This window comes from Phoxinus phoxinus, assembly GCF_949152265.1.
Source record: "Phoxinus phoxinus genome assembly, chromosome: 22".
Lineage (NCBI taxonomy): Eukaryota > Metazoa > Chordata > Actinopteri > Cypriniformes > Leuciscidae > Phoxinus > Phoxinus phoxinus.
In genome coordinates, this window is record NC_136897.1 from 18,419,593 (window position 1) to 18,435,914 (window position 16,322).

The window sequence follows — 16,322 nt, forward strand, 5'->3', positions numbered from 1 at the left end:
AGTGGACAAGGAAGTGGTCAAAGTGGACAAGCTCTAAGCGATTTAGACCCTGTTTACACCTGTATATTTAGCGTTGCCCACTAGTGATCCAATCAATGAAAACTTAATACCAGGAGTAAACAGGGCCTTAGACACCAGACCGCCTAGGACAAATTTATCCTCCCTGACTAGTTAACCTTATTTTCCTCACTGCCAAATTAAATTAAAGCCAGAATGGCTCTACAGAATCTTATCTTGCTTTTTAGTCATGCTGACCTCTTTTACACAAAGACTGTAATAAAATGTGTGAATGAACTCTAATTCATCTATGAATTGTCATAATGTACACATGGAGTTTTATATAATCAATGGATAATCAATAAAATCTAAATAAACTTGCCAAAAAAAAAAAAAAAAGCTGAATTATCTCAACATTTGAAAAGATAGGCTATTTGTTTTGTGGTACATTAATATGCTAGGTTGTCTTTCATCAGTCTTCTTGGTAGCTAGCAACCACACTCCATCCCCTCAAGGATCTTATTATGAAACAATAGGGTAAGAGAACCATTGCCATGACGCTTAACAACCATGCATTGTCCTGCTATTTAAACAATCCCGGCGCCTTTGAGTGATCAGTGGAAGGAATGCCAACTTTGTTTCTAATACCAACCAAAGCAGCCTCCCATGACTAATCTCTCACTTTTTCAGTTTCTCTCTTCCGCTCTCATTTGACTAGTTTTTGTTCTTCTGCATTTTCATGGTCACACAGTACTTTTTTTACCGGGGATATGTATAAATACAGTTGGCAGCACGTCATGTTTTGGTGAACATGCTTTAACGTCAGGGACAACAAGTCTTGGTTGCTGTAGTAACTCATTCACTTGTATTGAAAAGTAAAGAGAAATATCCTATTGATTTAGTCATTTTTCAAAAAAGCAAACAATCCAAAAGTCAGACTGAAGTTAGGTATTTATTTTGCGTTGTATAAAGTTATTCTGCCAACATGAGATATGTTCAGATGTCAAAAGTAGCTTGATACATTGGACATTTCTTGTTGTTTTTTCTTTTGAAATTGATGGGTAACTATTTGGGTAACTACTAATTTGTTTGTGGCCTCTTTGTCATCTGTAATTAAATGTCAGAGGGTGTTACCAATATGTGTCTAGTTTCACCCAAAGGCTTCAAGGCAATGTATAAACTTACTGTTGTTGGGGACATGTTTAAACAGGTTTTGATTTTTACTGGTGTCTTATTCCATGTCTAAGTGAACTAAATGTCACTGATTTACTGTATCATTTTTGACAAATTATTTTATGTTGTTCATTCAGACCATGTTTTTAGGTTCAAATTATTTATTTATTAGTATGTAAAAAAAAAAAAGAGAGAGAAAATATTGCTGGGAAAAATCCCTTTTTTCCACTTGAACATACAAAAATGTTCGGGTCTGTCAGATTTGAAAAATAGAAAGAAAGATTTTTATTCAGAAAGGAATGGATGCATTAAATTGATCAAAAGTGACAGTAAAGAAATGTATAATGTTACAAAAAAATTATATTTCAAATAAATGTTGTTTCTTTGAATTTTTTGTTCATCAAGAAATCCTGAAAACAAATACCGTAATATAAAATAAAAATAAGTGGCACAACTGATTTCAGCATTGATAATAAGAAATTCTTGGGATCACAGGGATAAATTACAAATTTAAAATAGAAACATACATTTTACATTCTAATAAGAATTCACAATATTACAGTTTTTAATGTATGTTTGATCAAATAAATGCAGCCAGGCGTAGTGAATACTTTTAGAAAAACATTAAAAAAATCGTACCGACCCCAAACTTTTGAAGGTACATTTCCGTTTGCCTTTGTGAGTAACGTTTCATAAGTCCAGCAGTAAATCTGGCGCTATATTTATATCTGCATTAGTATTTCCTCTTTGTGCTGTGTAGTCTGTCCTTTGAGCTTTTTACTAGTCATTCCATGTGACAGGAAATTGAGCTGCCTGTTTTCTCACATCGGCAGAACAGCATGTTTAATCTGTGGGCCTACATAAACATCTCTCCTGGATGTTCAGTGTCACATTGGAGACTCAACTCTACATTACAGATCATTTCTAGCATTGTTTCCCCAACATTTAAGCAATCTGAAATCATACCTATAACTTTGCCTATTGTTAAAGTGACTGTGAGGATGTTATGTAATTGTGTCATATGGCAGACACAGAAGGCTGAATTTCACAGGAAAGAGCAGCTACTTTTTTTTACAGTCTTCTCTTTGGTGGGTAACACTTATACAGCAATGCCCCCTCCGTCACTACCTTGAGAAAACCAACACCATCTAAACATTCACACTCTGTGATTCAAGTGTCAAGTCTTTCTATCTATGTGACAGACTTTGAACATTGTTGATTGTTGTGTTGTCACGTCTGACAGTCTTTACAATTGCCTTGGGGCTCTGCCAGATGGCTTCTATATGCTGTACCTGTCTGGCATTTCAAACGGCTGTTTATCTTCAAAAATGTGAGAAATGATTTGAGAAGAAAAGGGAACAATTCTAATGAGAGAAAATGCCTCCGCAAATAAAAGAGAAGGGAAGTGCTTCCTCCACAGCAATGATCCTGTGTTGTTTCAAAATGCAACAGTGGATGATCATAGTCAATGTAATGGTTAAAATAAGTGTTTACCTACAGTCTGACATAACTCTTACCTTCTTTCTGAGTTTGATAGGGTAGCTCTGTTTTGTTTGTGTTCATGGAATGTAGAGGTGTAAGAGGAAGCAGGACCAGAGCTTAATTTGAGAAGTGACTCATTCAAAATCCCCAGAGAAGGTCGCCTGAGCAGGTTTTATCAGAGGATTTCTTGGGTTTTTTCCAGTTGTGTACATAAAAGCTCTGTGAAAGCATATCCCTCATAGATTTCTTTCAGTACAGGACAGGCGTTCATCTCCTCACACAATAACGGTAAATGAAGTATTTACTATTCTGTTTACTTAGATTTTTTGTTTTATGCGATTAGGGATTATCTGCAAGTTAAGGTATAATTTTCCGTTTTAAACACTTATCACTTATTTTGTGTTTTCCCTCTGTACTTTCTAACATTTTATCGGAAATTACTATGATAATGCATATTGTTTCATTTTGGAGATTGAGTGAATTAACAAATGCAGAAGATGTGAGGCCACGTAAGAAAATGTTCTGTTGGGAATAGTGCGAGTACATTTGTGTCTAAATGATTAGTCTGCCTGATGTGAACAGATTAGATCTTTTGTCTTCAGTATGAAACACTGTCTAGGAGTACTGAAGCTGTGGGAGTTGTTGGGTTTACAAACAGAAGCAGATTGGTGTAGTGACAATAACATGTTGTAGGCAAACTTTTGAATAAGAACAATTCAAGGAACCACATTCATTTTCACCACAAAACTGTTTTACACTCCAACATTGTAGTCTTTTAAAATCTATTTCAGTTGAACAATCATGGTTTTGTTTTCCTGACAATGGCATTATGGAAGTTTAAATAGACATTTTATACTCTTCACAGACCTTTAGTTTTCCTAAATTGCTGAGAATTTAGCTCGACTTGTCTGGATGATAAAGACAGCCATGGAGATTGCTGTTTTAGACTTGTTAAAGGCATCATAAAGATGATTGGTTTTGGCTTCATAGGTTAGCTTTTTACAAAGTTACTTGTACTTGCTTTTACTGGTTCTCTTTTTGTTGCCTTCCGGTGTTTTACGAATTCTTTCCTTATTTTTGGTTCTTATTTTTTAATTTATCTAACTAAAATGCATTTCTTTTACTTTTTACAGGCAAGAGCAAAGAGACACATCTCAGAGGTGGCAGCCCTCACCTGGATCCAAAGCCGCCATGTTGGTAAAGGTCAGCAGCATTGGCAGAAGCCAGACAAGAGGAACAAACGGAGCTGCTTCCCTTCATCTCCCACAGAGCAAAGCCAGTGACCATAGTGCCTGCACACTCAATCCTGGCAGCGTCAAATCTGTTTCAGGCTACATGCTGTCCCCGCAGGCTTACAAAACCACACCAGGAGGAAAAATAGCAGCGGACTCAAAGCAGGCCCACCACTTGAGGAAGGCGAGCAATGGCAGCTTCTGCCTTGTGACCTCTGGGGACTCTACAGCGTCTCTAAGACCACAGTCCAGCTCACTTAGGCCAGTATCTCCTCAATATGGAGCAACTGCAAGTCTCTATGACGATCCGTCATCCGATTGCCCCATTTACGACGAGCCTCCAGTAGATATGGAGGTTGAAGGTGCTCACCTACACAATGGCCCATCCAGACACAATCACAGCCTTCAGAAGATGAAACTCCTCCAGCATCCGGTTCAGTCTCACACCGGATCCAGACACAAGAGGAACCCTTCAGACTATAGTCCAGCAGGCTTGGAGTGTATCAAGCACATGGTGAATGTTGATCCCAAACAAGGGCTCCTTTCCACCTCACCAGTCCCCTCTCCCAGCCCTTCTCCGACCTCAGCATCCGAGTCTCTGCTTCTCCCGACAAGGGGTCTTCAGAAGGAGCCCACCAGCCTGGAGAAGAAGCAGTCTTGGAGGATCCTAGAAGTGAGTGTGCTCAGAGCTATGGAAGTGCACCACAGCCGGCAGGGCAGCCAAGGATCTCAGGACTATTCCACACCACCGCCTCCCGCCGTTAGCTATCAGGACTCAGGTTACTCAACCGGCCCGTCTCCCAGTCTTCGGAGGAAAAGCAGGAGGAGGATAGGTGCTGGAGCCCAGGGCCGACCCGGGTCTGTGGGCAGCACTGGGGAACTTACAGCCCTGAACGAGCGCCTGATGGAAGAGATGAGGGAGGTGGTCAGTCGCTCAAACACCATGCGGGAGACCAAAGCTAGTCTGGATTCTGAGATGTCTGAGAACTCTTCCTCGCAGCGCACACACAGCGTGGGTCGGTGCTCCTCCAGGGAGGACGTTGCATCTTGCAGCAGGTCACAAAGCAGGACAAGTAACCATCCCAGTTTGGCCTTCACATCTCTGGAGATTCCAGGCCGGCAGAAGCGGACTTATGAAAAGGTGGACACGCTTGAGAAGAGTTTGACTTTGTCCTCACCTGAGACTGCTGGACCCCCCTCACAGGTACAACATAGAAATGTTCAGTTTAATTGCTTATTTGGTAGAAACGACTTGGTAACACTACAATAAAGTTATTTTTCATTAACATTAGTTTGTTTAGGGCTGGGCGATAAAACGGTATCTTTATTTATCGACGGTTGACCATTGTCAGTAATGATATAAAAAATGCTTGATATAGCGCTCAATATTTTCATTAAAATACGCACATCACTGATGCTACCACCACAACGTTACCCAACATAAAATGGCAAACGTAATGAAAGCGGATCTAAACTGCGCTTTCATTGTTATATTGTGCCATGAATTAACTATATAGGCTTAAAGTCCACAGATCAGCAACATTCACCATGGATTTAATGTAGTAACACTAACTGTAACCATGGAAGTTTGGCAGAAATAGTAAAATGCTTTCAAGTGCGTCACACATCTTTTTCCAGCACTTATCATATTTAAATTTATCTTAATTTAATATAAGGCATAAAGAAGATATTTTTGTTTACATTTGTTTTTGACTGCTTAAACTAATATAATTTGTTGTTTGCCTTAATAATGTAGGAAAAAACAGTGGTTTAAATTCAAACTTTTCTACTTGTCTTTAAAAAAAAAAAAAAGTAAAAAAAAAAAAAAAACGTCAATAATTATCGATACCGAATGATATGAAACATTATATCGTGATAGATTTTTTAGCTATATCGCACAGCCCTAAGTTTGGTATCATGAACTAACTATCAACAATGCTTTTACAGCATTTTTAAACAAGGATTTTTTTTATCCAAAAAAAAAAAGATTCTGTCATTTATTTAAAAAAAAGAAAAAAAAAGATGCAAAAGTAGATATTCTCTGGAATGTTAAACTCTTTTGTTTAATCAACATTTTTTAAACCCCACTGACTTGCATTGTTTAGACACAAAAGACAGACATTTTTCAAAATAGGTTACTTTATGTTCCATAGAAAAAAGAGACATACAGGTTTGGACCGATGAGTAAATGATGAAACCTTTATTGTTGGGTAAACTATCCCTTTAATGTTAATGTCTACATATAATAACACATATAACAATGAATAATAGTATATTTATAGTTTAAATACATTAACTAATATTAACCAAAACATTTTTTATTGTAAAATGTTACTGGCAATCTTCTGGTAAACTATCACTTACTTATAATGAGCTTAACATTTACACGTCCTCCATGAGAGTAGCCTTTCCCTTGTTATTTTTTAGAGATTTGCAGTCTTGTAGAAAATACGTGTATGAACTTCTGACACACTTCTTTTCCACAGATCTTGAGTTTCAGCATCATTAAAAACCAGACGTTGTATTTGTTTAATCTTTATGTGGGACTGTTGGGAGCGCGTTTTGTTTTGGTTGAAGTTTTTCATGCCTGTCTAATTTTTTTTCCTGTGGTCTGTAATAGAAACAGAGTGTTGTGTACACCTTACACCAGCCATTATAACATAATAGTGGTGTAAAATATCAGTCTTTTAGTTATTTCAGTCTAAAACATAAATTACAATGAGGCAACAGGCAGTATAACAACATCTTTCTCTTGGGTATTCAACATTGCAGTCAGGCAAGTTAGAGGTAATTCCTCGGCTGCACATGATTCTAGTTAAGGGCAATAATTTCACTCAAAGGAACGGTTACTGCCGCTCTGACCCGTAGCAAAGCTGTAATATGTCCTCCCTCAGTGATGAATTCTATCTGTATTGTTCAACAGCCAGGCGCCCAGAGGACCGTACTTCTCAAATGCTTTCAAGAACTCACTACTTGGGTTTCGATCCAATCAGCTCTGGAAACATGAAAGGGATTATTTTAGGGCTTTGAGACTTACAGGTGCTGATCGTTGCAAGCGTTTTTATTACCTATTTAAAAAGAGGCGATGATATCTACTCTCGTCGCACCCAACTACCCCCCACCCCTGGTCCTCTGATACAAGTCCAGCAGTGAACTGCCAGGGTAATGGGTGAAATGCCAGAACGTAGTGGAGCTGCAAAACACGACACCTATTGAGCAGGAAGGATGGCTACTGTGGCCCATATGGTAGCATCGCTGACACAGACGGGACAGTTGGGTCCTGGACAGGCGTGGTCACTGTACCGACCAATTGTGTGTCTACGGTGCAGTCGATAGGGGTTTGGATCCTGCTGGGGATTGTTCCATAAGCTGATGACATCATAGGTCACCTCATTCCCTGGTGTATAAGCCATTTCACCACACTGGCAATTTCAATATGCTTCTTCCCAAAACCTTTGGCAGATGATAGTGAATTCACGGGGGGAAAAATCTGAAAATATGTTGTGATTCTGTTTCTTGTGTCATGGGTGACCATGGGGAATCCATCCATAACAGTGATGTTTTTAACTTAAACTATAAGAAATTGTGTTTTGTTAATTCAAATAAAGCTGAAATAAAATAATAAATTATAAATAAATATTAGAGGAACAACTTAAACTTAAAAAACCTAAAGCAAAAAATGTAAATGTTGCCTTAGCAACCATTTGAATTAAAACAAGTGCATATTAAAATTAAAACCTGAAAATATAAAAATAAAAGCTAATTTAAAATATTAGTAAATAATATATCTAGTAAATAAGTAATGCTTAAATAATACTGATCTGTAAGTTTTAAATCATAAAAATAAAAACCAAATGGTTTTAATAGACCCACATTGTTTCTACAAAGGTGAACTCTAATGGCGCTTTTCCACTGCACAGTACCAGCTCGCCTTGGCTCGCCTCACCTCGACTCGACTCGCCTCTGTTTGGTTTTCCACTGTGTAAAAGTTGTACTAGTACCTGCTTCCAGGTACTTTTTTTCGTATCACCTCCGGCGAGGTTCTAAGCGAGCTGAGGCGATACTAAAACGTGACGTGACACACGGGAGACTGCTGATTGGTCAGCGAGAATCGTCACTATTCACTGCGCCATCATTGCACGCGCCAGACGGAGTATCCTGAATAACCCCGGCATTTTTAAATAGTTTTGCCAGAGGTTGCGTGATATACCCATTACTAATATTATGTAAAACAGCATACACTCGATTTCCTCCATTGTCCTGTGTGTGTGGGTAGCGGGTGTGTGTCGCGTCACTATGACGACCACCAGGTACTATTGTGGAAGTACTATGCGCAATGGAAAACGGAGCGAAACGCGAGCCGAGCCGAGACGAGCTGAGAAGAGCTGAGTCGAGCCGAGCTGGTACTGGTAATGGAAAAGCGCCATAATTGTATTGCCTAAATGACCTCTATGAATTGTGTCAATTTGACCCACAGTGTCCTAAATATTCTATATTTGGTATAAAAGTGAAGTTGGCACACATGTTGTGTCTAGATTTTCTAACAGGAATACAGCTTTCAGTACAGCAAGAGAGGCAATGACTGCATAAGGGACCTTATAACAGGACAACATTCCTCTAGGGATCAAAATGAGGCCATTGCTGGATTTGCACTATTTTTTTGAGACATAGAAGGAGAAACTACTTGCTGTAGATGGACTTTTTATGTCAGCGATTGGTCATACTTCATCTATAGTGGATTGGATTTTTATTTTACATAGTATTTAATGGAGATTATTGTGATTTTTGTGTTAATTAACGTTAACGTTTTTTAGGTGCCGATCCTGCAATTATTGCAGAACATAACAGAGGGACAGAGGGTCAAGTTCAGTAAATGGCAGTCGGAACAAACTGAAGCTGTAGAGAAATAGATATTGTATGAATACCTTTGTTCTCACCGTGTTTCTCCTCCTCTGTAGGCGGGAACTCTGGAGCCAAAGGTTCAGTTGGACAGCAGAAAAAAAGGTATGGTAGACAACAGAACGGGCTCACTCGGCCCTCATCGCCACGTAGCCAGCGATACCAGTTTACAGGGAGGTGATGGTGGGGCTTACCAGCTATCCTACGCCACCCTCCGTCAGCCACCACCCCCAGACTCCAACATGGCCGACTGGGCCAGCAAGCACTTGAACATGCACACCCAGGGCCTGTTCCGCCGTCGAGTCTCCATCGCCAACATGCTGTCATGGAACCGCGGCTCCATCAAGAAACCCATGCTGATGACCAACGACCGCACTGTGCGCAAAGAAGCCTGCGAGATGTTTAAGCTCGTCCAGGCATACATGGGAGACCGACCTTCACGGCTGGACCGGCGGCATGCGGCTCTCCTAGTTGTCACTAAGTGTTGGGGCATGCAGGGTCTGAGGGATGAGCTCTATGTCCAGCTCGTGAGGCAGACCACAGGCAACACCAGCCCACGCAGTCTGGCGGCAGGCTGGGAGCTTATGGCTGTGTGCCTCGCCTTCTTCGCTCCTTCACCCAAGTTCTGCTGCTACCTAGAAGGCTACATTCAGAGGCACTTGGAGCCAACCAATGACAAGAAAAGTGAGTTTGTCAGTTAATTAAAAATCAAATAATATTATAAAATAATCTTGCTAACTGAGCCGTGCGTACATTAGGCTACAGGCAGTGTGTCTCGCCAAACCATCAAGAAGTTGTTCACACAGGACACATTCTTGTGTTCTAAAACAGTGACACGAACACAACCGAACAGAACGGAAAGCCTCAAGACACATTTTTAAAACTTATGGCATCTTAAAAATGCAAAGAACACATCTTGTCAACAGCCCCGCAAGTCAAAGTCAAATTTTTGGGGCAGAACGGTTTCCACCAGCAAACTTTTTTAATAATAATTGATAATAAAATGAAAATGTTACTTGAGCACCAAATCTGCATATTAGAAGGATTTCTGAAGTATCATGTGACACTGAAGACTGAAGTAATGGCTGCTGGAAATTCAGCTTTGTATCACAGGAATAAATTACATTTTTAAATATATAAAAATTGAAAACAGTTATTTTAAATTGTAATAATATTTAACAGTATTAGTTTTAAATAAAGGACTTTTCTTAATAAAAATAAATTTAAAAAAATCTTACCTCTTAACATGCAATTAATTGTGATATATATTTTTTAGAATCAAATTTGTTAAATTATATGCTAGATTAATTACATCAAATGAAAGCAGTATTTTATATATAAATGTTTATTTTTTCGTCTCGTTTGCAGTAACCCTGTACATACTGGACCAGCAGGATATTAAGAAGAAGAATTCAAAGTCAAGGAAGAAAAGAAAACAGAGCTCAGAGGAAGCAGAAGGTATGTTTTCTTTAACTATGGCTGTTTCCTTATCAGAGCGAAACAAAACAAATTATAAATTGACCTCGGTCACTTTGTTCAGAGGAAAGTTTGTTGAAATAGACATTTGAGAGATTTTTTAAGAGATTTGGAATATGTAATGGATCAACTAGAGATGTACCACTATACACTGATAAAGAATTAGATGTTAGTATGCAGGTCTCTGTAAATATAAATTGAGTGCTCTTCATTTGTGGGTGCATCCCACTGCATTAGCAAAATTGATTATTTGACAGGTCAATAAAACTATTTTAATTATCCCTTTCGGGCAGTACGCATCACGTGTGCTAATCAGTAGAGGACAGTACCTCCATATGGCGACACTTTGACCTTGTTACTCATCAGATTTCTGCCTACACATAGCCGTGGCATTGACCACAGTGAGGATCCCTTACACTGATTTTCACTGCCTGCATGCATGGCATAACAGTGACTCACAGCCACTGCTGCAGAACTACTCATGAGCCATCTCTAGTCACAGGATCATTAGGCTAGCACCAGCCACTGGCCACTTGAAGGAGCAGGATATGGCTCATGGTCTTCAATGATTTTGAGTCATTCAGTTGGATCTGATAGGCTGATGTCCAGATAAGTGGGTCGACTTCAAGGATAGTGCTGCAGATGGATGTGAGTCACTATGTGAGGATTCTCAAGGTTAGATCTGGTCTGTAAGTAGGGCCGGCTCAGCTGAGGAGTTTATTGGGATGCTGAATGCCCTGATGACGGGGCCGCTGTAAAACAGGAATTTACTCATCTCTCTGACATAGGGAGTCACCACAAAGATCTGTGTGGTCTCATTTGTGGCCTCTGAATTGGATTGTTGTTTCCTCTGGCTTTCCTTCACTTTATTGTTGCCTTTCATTTCAAATGAGTGCAAGCTGTTGCTTCAGAGCCGGACCACCAGCACTTAGTCATGCAAAATATTCAGAATTAAGCAGACTCCGTATGTTTATCCTGTAAATGAACTGTTTAGGTTCAGGAATCCCAAAAAAAGAGAGATCAAGGGCAAATTTATGATGCAATATCTCTCATTAAACATAATTGCAGTCTGGTGCGGGGAAATGAACAAGAGGTTGTGTCAACACGCATGTGTGTCACCTGTTTGCCATAAATCTGAAGGGGTGTCGAGTTTGGGGCACATTCCAGAAAAGATGCTTTTTATCGCCGCACAAGTTTTTACCATCTGGCTCCTTTAGTTAAGATTCGTAAAGCCTGCAGTGCCGGTATTAGAAATGCCCCCTATGGATTTAACTTTGGAGTTATGAAGCTCCTCTGTGAAACCAGAGAAATCCTGAAGAGACAGACCGTGGTTTCTCTAAAATACTGAGCACAGACTGCTATAAATTCAACATTTCTGAATGTACAATAAATCTTAGTGATTCTACAAGTCTGGAGTTTGTCTCAGAATCTGACATCAAGTGATATCTGTGAATATCATTTATTCTAAGTAATGGAAAATGTTCTGCAATGTCTACTTTTATCATTGTTGGCTCTTACATAACAGAAGGACAAAACAGCACATTGATGAAACACAGCCTAGTAGAAAACCCCTCTGTCTTTTCCTCTCCTCCAGTTCACATGTTGATCTGATGAGTCACTACTAACAGAATGTGCATTTGGATTTCCTCCTCCACACTTTTGATGGAACCAAATAATTTTTCATTCATTGTTAAAAAAGTGACTCATTTTGAAGTGCTTCACTCCCCTCGTGCCGCTGTGATCCCATGATCGCTGGTGCCATAATAACTATTACAGAGCAATATGGAACTCACGTTCCAGACAAAGAAAAGTGACTCAGTTCTCAAAGTGTTTAACTTGTAAAACAGGTTTTGATGCATTAGATGTAAATATGTCTGCAATTAGGCTGTGCAGATCCTGTGTCTAAGAATAGTAAGAATAAATTATGTATTTTTGTCTCTAGCTCTTCCCATCAGCACATATGCCAAATACTGCTACCGGAAACTCCAGAAAGTGGCGGTCACTGGAGGGAAAAAGGTGAGTTTTTAACAAATACACCGAAGAAGAATCAGATGTTTAAGAAAGAAGATAATAAGTAGCAATTCCTCTATTTCCCATAAAGGGTCTCCGTAAGCCTAGCTTGGAGGAGGTGGACCACAGTCGACGCGCCATCATGACCCCCTCACTATTCGGCAGCTCTCTAGAGGAAGTGATGGAGCGGCAGAGTGAACTCTTCCCAGACAGGAAGTTACCATGGGTGCAAGTGCAGCTGTCTCAGTATGTGCTGGCTCTGGGTGGAGCTCAGACTGAGGGGATATTCAGGTAAGACCTGCTTAACTCACTACTAATTAGGCAGAATAGACGAGCAGACTATGTTTTACTATATGAGTGTGTATTTATTTAAGTAAATAATTAAAAGTTGTGACGCTACCAGCTTACAATTTTTTTTGGTAATGTGTCATTAGCACAGTTAAATAAAAGTATTCATAAAAAAAAACATCTTAGTGACTACAAACTTTTAAACGGTAGTATGCATTAATTAGTTTACAGTTTTATTCAAAATGTTATACTCACACTAATTGCTTGTGTTCGCGCTGACAGCAAAAATAAATCATCATCACATTCATTTATTTAAAAGGACTTTGTGCCCTTTAAAATTGCCAACGTAACTTGTAGTGTAGTCAACTACACATTTAAACTAATCAAACTCCCTTTTTTCAACTATGTATTTTGTAATTGTTTACAGTTATTCTGGATTCAGACGGCAATAAAATCACATATTAGCCCCTGTAAATGTTGAAAATACCTTACGACCCCATGAGAAACAATTACCGCCCGAATAGGGCTTTTGAAAACTTTTCCATGCTAAAGCAATAACACGTTTAGCTTGTATTGAACTGAAATCTATGAGCTTCCGTTTGCAGTTACAGCAACCCTTACAGGATATACAGTCCTGTGCAAAAGTATTAGGCATAAATAGTTTTAAGCCAGTTATTTATTTATATCGTTTGCTGTAGTGTGTCAGTAGGAAATATCCGTTTATATTTCCAAACATTCCTTTTGCCATTTATTGTAATAATCCAGTGAGCTTTTTGTATGCACAAGGAGTCTGACAACGGCCGGGATGATCTGATCCACACGGAGATCTGGTCTCACCATCATCATCGAGTCCGTCTGGGATTACATGAAGAAACTAAAACTAAAACAGACTAAATTCAGAAGAACTGTGGCAACGTCTCCAAGACGCTTGAAGAACCCTAATCTACCTGAAAAACTATGTACAGGTGTACCTGGACAAAAGCTGTTTTAAACACAGGGGTGGTCTCACCAAATATGGATTTGATTTAGTAAATAGAAGTTAATTGATAATTTGAAACCTATTTCTGACATTCATTTTGAAAGCATCCTCACTTCACAGCCTTTTTACACAAGTGCCTAAAACTTTACACAGTACTGTAGCTTTGGAGGCAGGTTTCTTCAGGTTCTTCGTTTTGGAGACGTTGCCACAGTTCTTCCAGATTTAGTCCATCTCAGTTGTTTTCTGTTTCTTCATGTAGTCACAGACAGACTTGATGATGGTGAGATCAGATCATACCGACTGTTGTCAAGACTCCGTGTGCATATAAAAATCTCACTGGTTATTACAATTAATGGCAAAAGGAATGTGTGGAAATGTAAACCGATATTACCTACTGACACACTACAGCAAAAAATAACACCAAATATTTGCCGAAAATACTAACGTGCACAGTACTGTATATGCACTAGACAGATCACCTCAAGAACCTCCTTCCAGAACACCTACAACTCTCTGCAGTCCCACATACAGTGAAACAGTGTGCCAATTTCCTCTTTACATTGCAATTATCTGGGATGTTAGGATTAAACCTATGCACTTAAACTGGGCTAATGTATGTCCTAAACATCCATTTGTATTGTAGTATTCTGTACCTAGTATTGATTGATTTAGTTTGAGCCAAAAGGCAAGAATGATCAAACTCTCCTTTTAAACATATCAAGTAATGAGTAGTTTGTTGCTTGGCAAACTGCAGTTTCAAAATAGATTCCCCCTACTGTCATATATTTATCTCTTGGGAGGGAAATTGCACAACTTATAGATGCGAAAGACTAACTGGTGGACATACAATTTTGCCCAACTCACAGTCTAGTTCATGCATAATTATGGTGTGCTGTCTCCCTCTGGTGGTTCTCGAGTGTAACATTACAATTTCCTCCTAGGGTCCCTGGTGACATTGATGAAGTTAATGCACTGAAGCTACAGGTGGACCAGTGGAGGATTCCTGAAAATCTGTCAGACCCTAATGTTCCTGGTGAGTAACTGTTCTCATGCATTTAAAAGAATATTACGCAGCCAAAGACAACATTTACTGGCATTCCAGTAAAATACCAGACATGTTTAAACATCTTATACCAATGTTTTCCTCAGCCTCTCTGATGAAGCTCTGGTACCGTGAGCTGGAAGAGCCTCTTATCCCTATGAGTTTCTACAAGGAGTGTGTCAGTAACTATGATGATCCTGTGGCAGCCATCAGCGTGGTGCAGTTGCTGCCGGAGCTCAACCGACTGGTGTTGTGCTACTTCATCCACTTCCTGCAGGTAGCCACAACACTCAAACACACATAGTGGGCAGCCATGCTTTCAAATGCACAAAAAAATTCTTATTTTACTTATGTATGTCCCATGTCTTCCTCAGGTTTTTGCTCAGCCTACCAATGTTGCAGTCACTAAAATGGACGTAAACAACCTTGCAATGGTAATGGCTCCTAATTGCCTTCGGTGCCAGTCGGACGACCCCCGTGTCATATTCGAGAACACCCGCAAGGAGATGTCTTTTCTGCGGATGCTTATTGTACATCTGGACACGAGCTTCATAGAGGGCATTGTTTAAAGTTCTCCTTACGTCTCACTGGCAGTACATGATACAGTGATACACAACCAACCTTCTCACAAATATGACAACATGGAAAAAAACTAAGCAAAATCTTAGACAAAAGTACACTTTATGGATAATTGTTTGTGAAAAATTTGTTTATATTTTAACTGGAAAACTCTCCACAACATCACTGTTAGTTTTGTTAGTTAGGTGTGTTCTGCCTACTTCCTCGATATAAAGACTAGTGGAATTGATGGTAACATGGCAGAAATGTCATGCCTTCATCCTAAGTTCTTTGCATGTTCAAGGAATGCATTAAAAAAAGGCAAATCTTCAGTTGTGATGATCACAAATTGTTAGTGGTACATACGTTAATGTGCATTGCAAGGGTCAAAGTTAAAAGTAACTTGCATGGATGCATTGCTTTGTGAGCACTCAAACGCTGTCTGCTTGTGTTTTATAGTAAGTCATAGTGACAGGCTGTAAGAAAACTGTTTATTTTGTTTGTTCTGACAATATCTTTGTGGATTTGTGGATTTTAAAGAAAAGGTAATCTGTTATGTACAGGGCAAATGTATAAACATTGTATTTGTTTTTAGTTTGATCTAAGAGTAACTATAGAAAAGTGAAAATAGGTTTTGTTAGGTTGAGTGTGAATTTTGCATACTCTATCCAGTAATATACAGTATTTTAAGAAGTGAAAGTTTTCTATTTTATTTTATGATTTTTTTTATTTTTAAGAAACTGCTACTCCCTGAGGAATGTAATTTATGCTAAATTGCGAGTCATGAAATAGTAAATTTTCAGCTCCCATTGGAAGTCCACAGCCTCATACATACCATTTGGAAATACTACTTCTAAAAAAGTTTGTAAATAAATTAAATATATTAAGTGATAATGAAATTATATTCCATTGTATGATGCCTGTAAAAAAAAAAAGGTGTAAAATCTTGGAAAAGAGTAAATAAAATCCATGGCTTATCTAAAAAGAGAGGTACCATTTGTGTATTCATGTTATTTGTGAGTCTTTGTATGTAAATAAAGCTTGTAAATAGTGCTGCTTATTTTACTGATGTTGCTTATAAATGGATCTGAGTGGTGGTGAGTTGTTGGAAAATAGAAAATCTAAATACTTTTGTATTTAGTATTCTGTGCTATAGACTGATTGTGTATGATCAAAATATTCTATA

At 38.9% G+C, this 16,322-nt stretch overlaps 1 protein-coding gene across 1 annotated transcript in view; it reads left to right on the forward strand.

The window, feature by feature from the left end:
• The window catches only part of arhgap46a (Rho GTPase activating protein 46a), a 33,605-nt gene extending 17,942 nt beyond the window's left edge, over nt 1-15,663 (forward strand). Inside the window, exons 3-10 of the mRNA XM_079598287.1 lie at nt 3,786-5,088; nt 8,843-9,467; nt 10,152-10,241; nt 12,202-12,275; nt 12,361-12,560; nt 14,478-14,569; nt 14,686-14,855; nt 14,953-15,663. Of these exons, the coding sequence (XP_079454413.1) occupies nt 3,786-5,088; nt 8,843-9,467; nt 10,152-10,241; nt 12,202-12,275; nt 12,361-12,560; nt 14,478-14,569; nt 14,686-14,855; nt 14,953-15,147 (2,749 nt within the window). The 3' untranslated portion in view covers nt 15,148-15,663. The remainder of the gene's footprint in view (nt 1-3,785; nt 5,089-8,842; nt 9,468-10,151; nt 10,242-12,201; nt 12,276-12,360; nt 12,561-14,477; nt 14,570-14,685; nt 14,856-14,952) is intronic.
• The last annotated feature ends 659 nt before the right edge of the window (nt 15,664-16,322 follow it).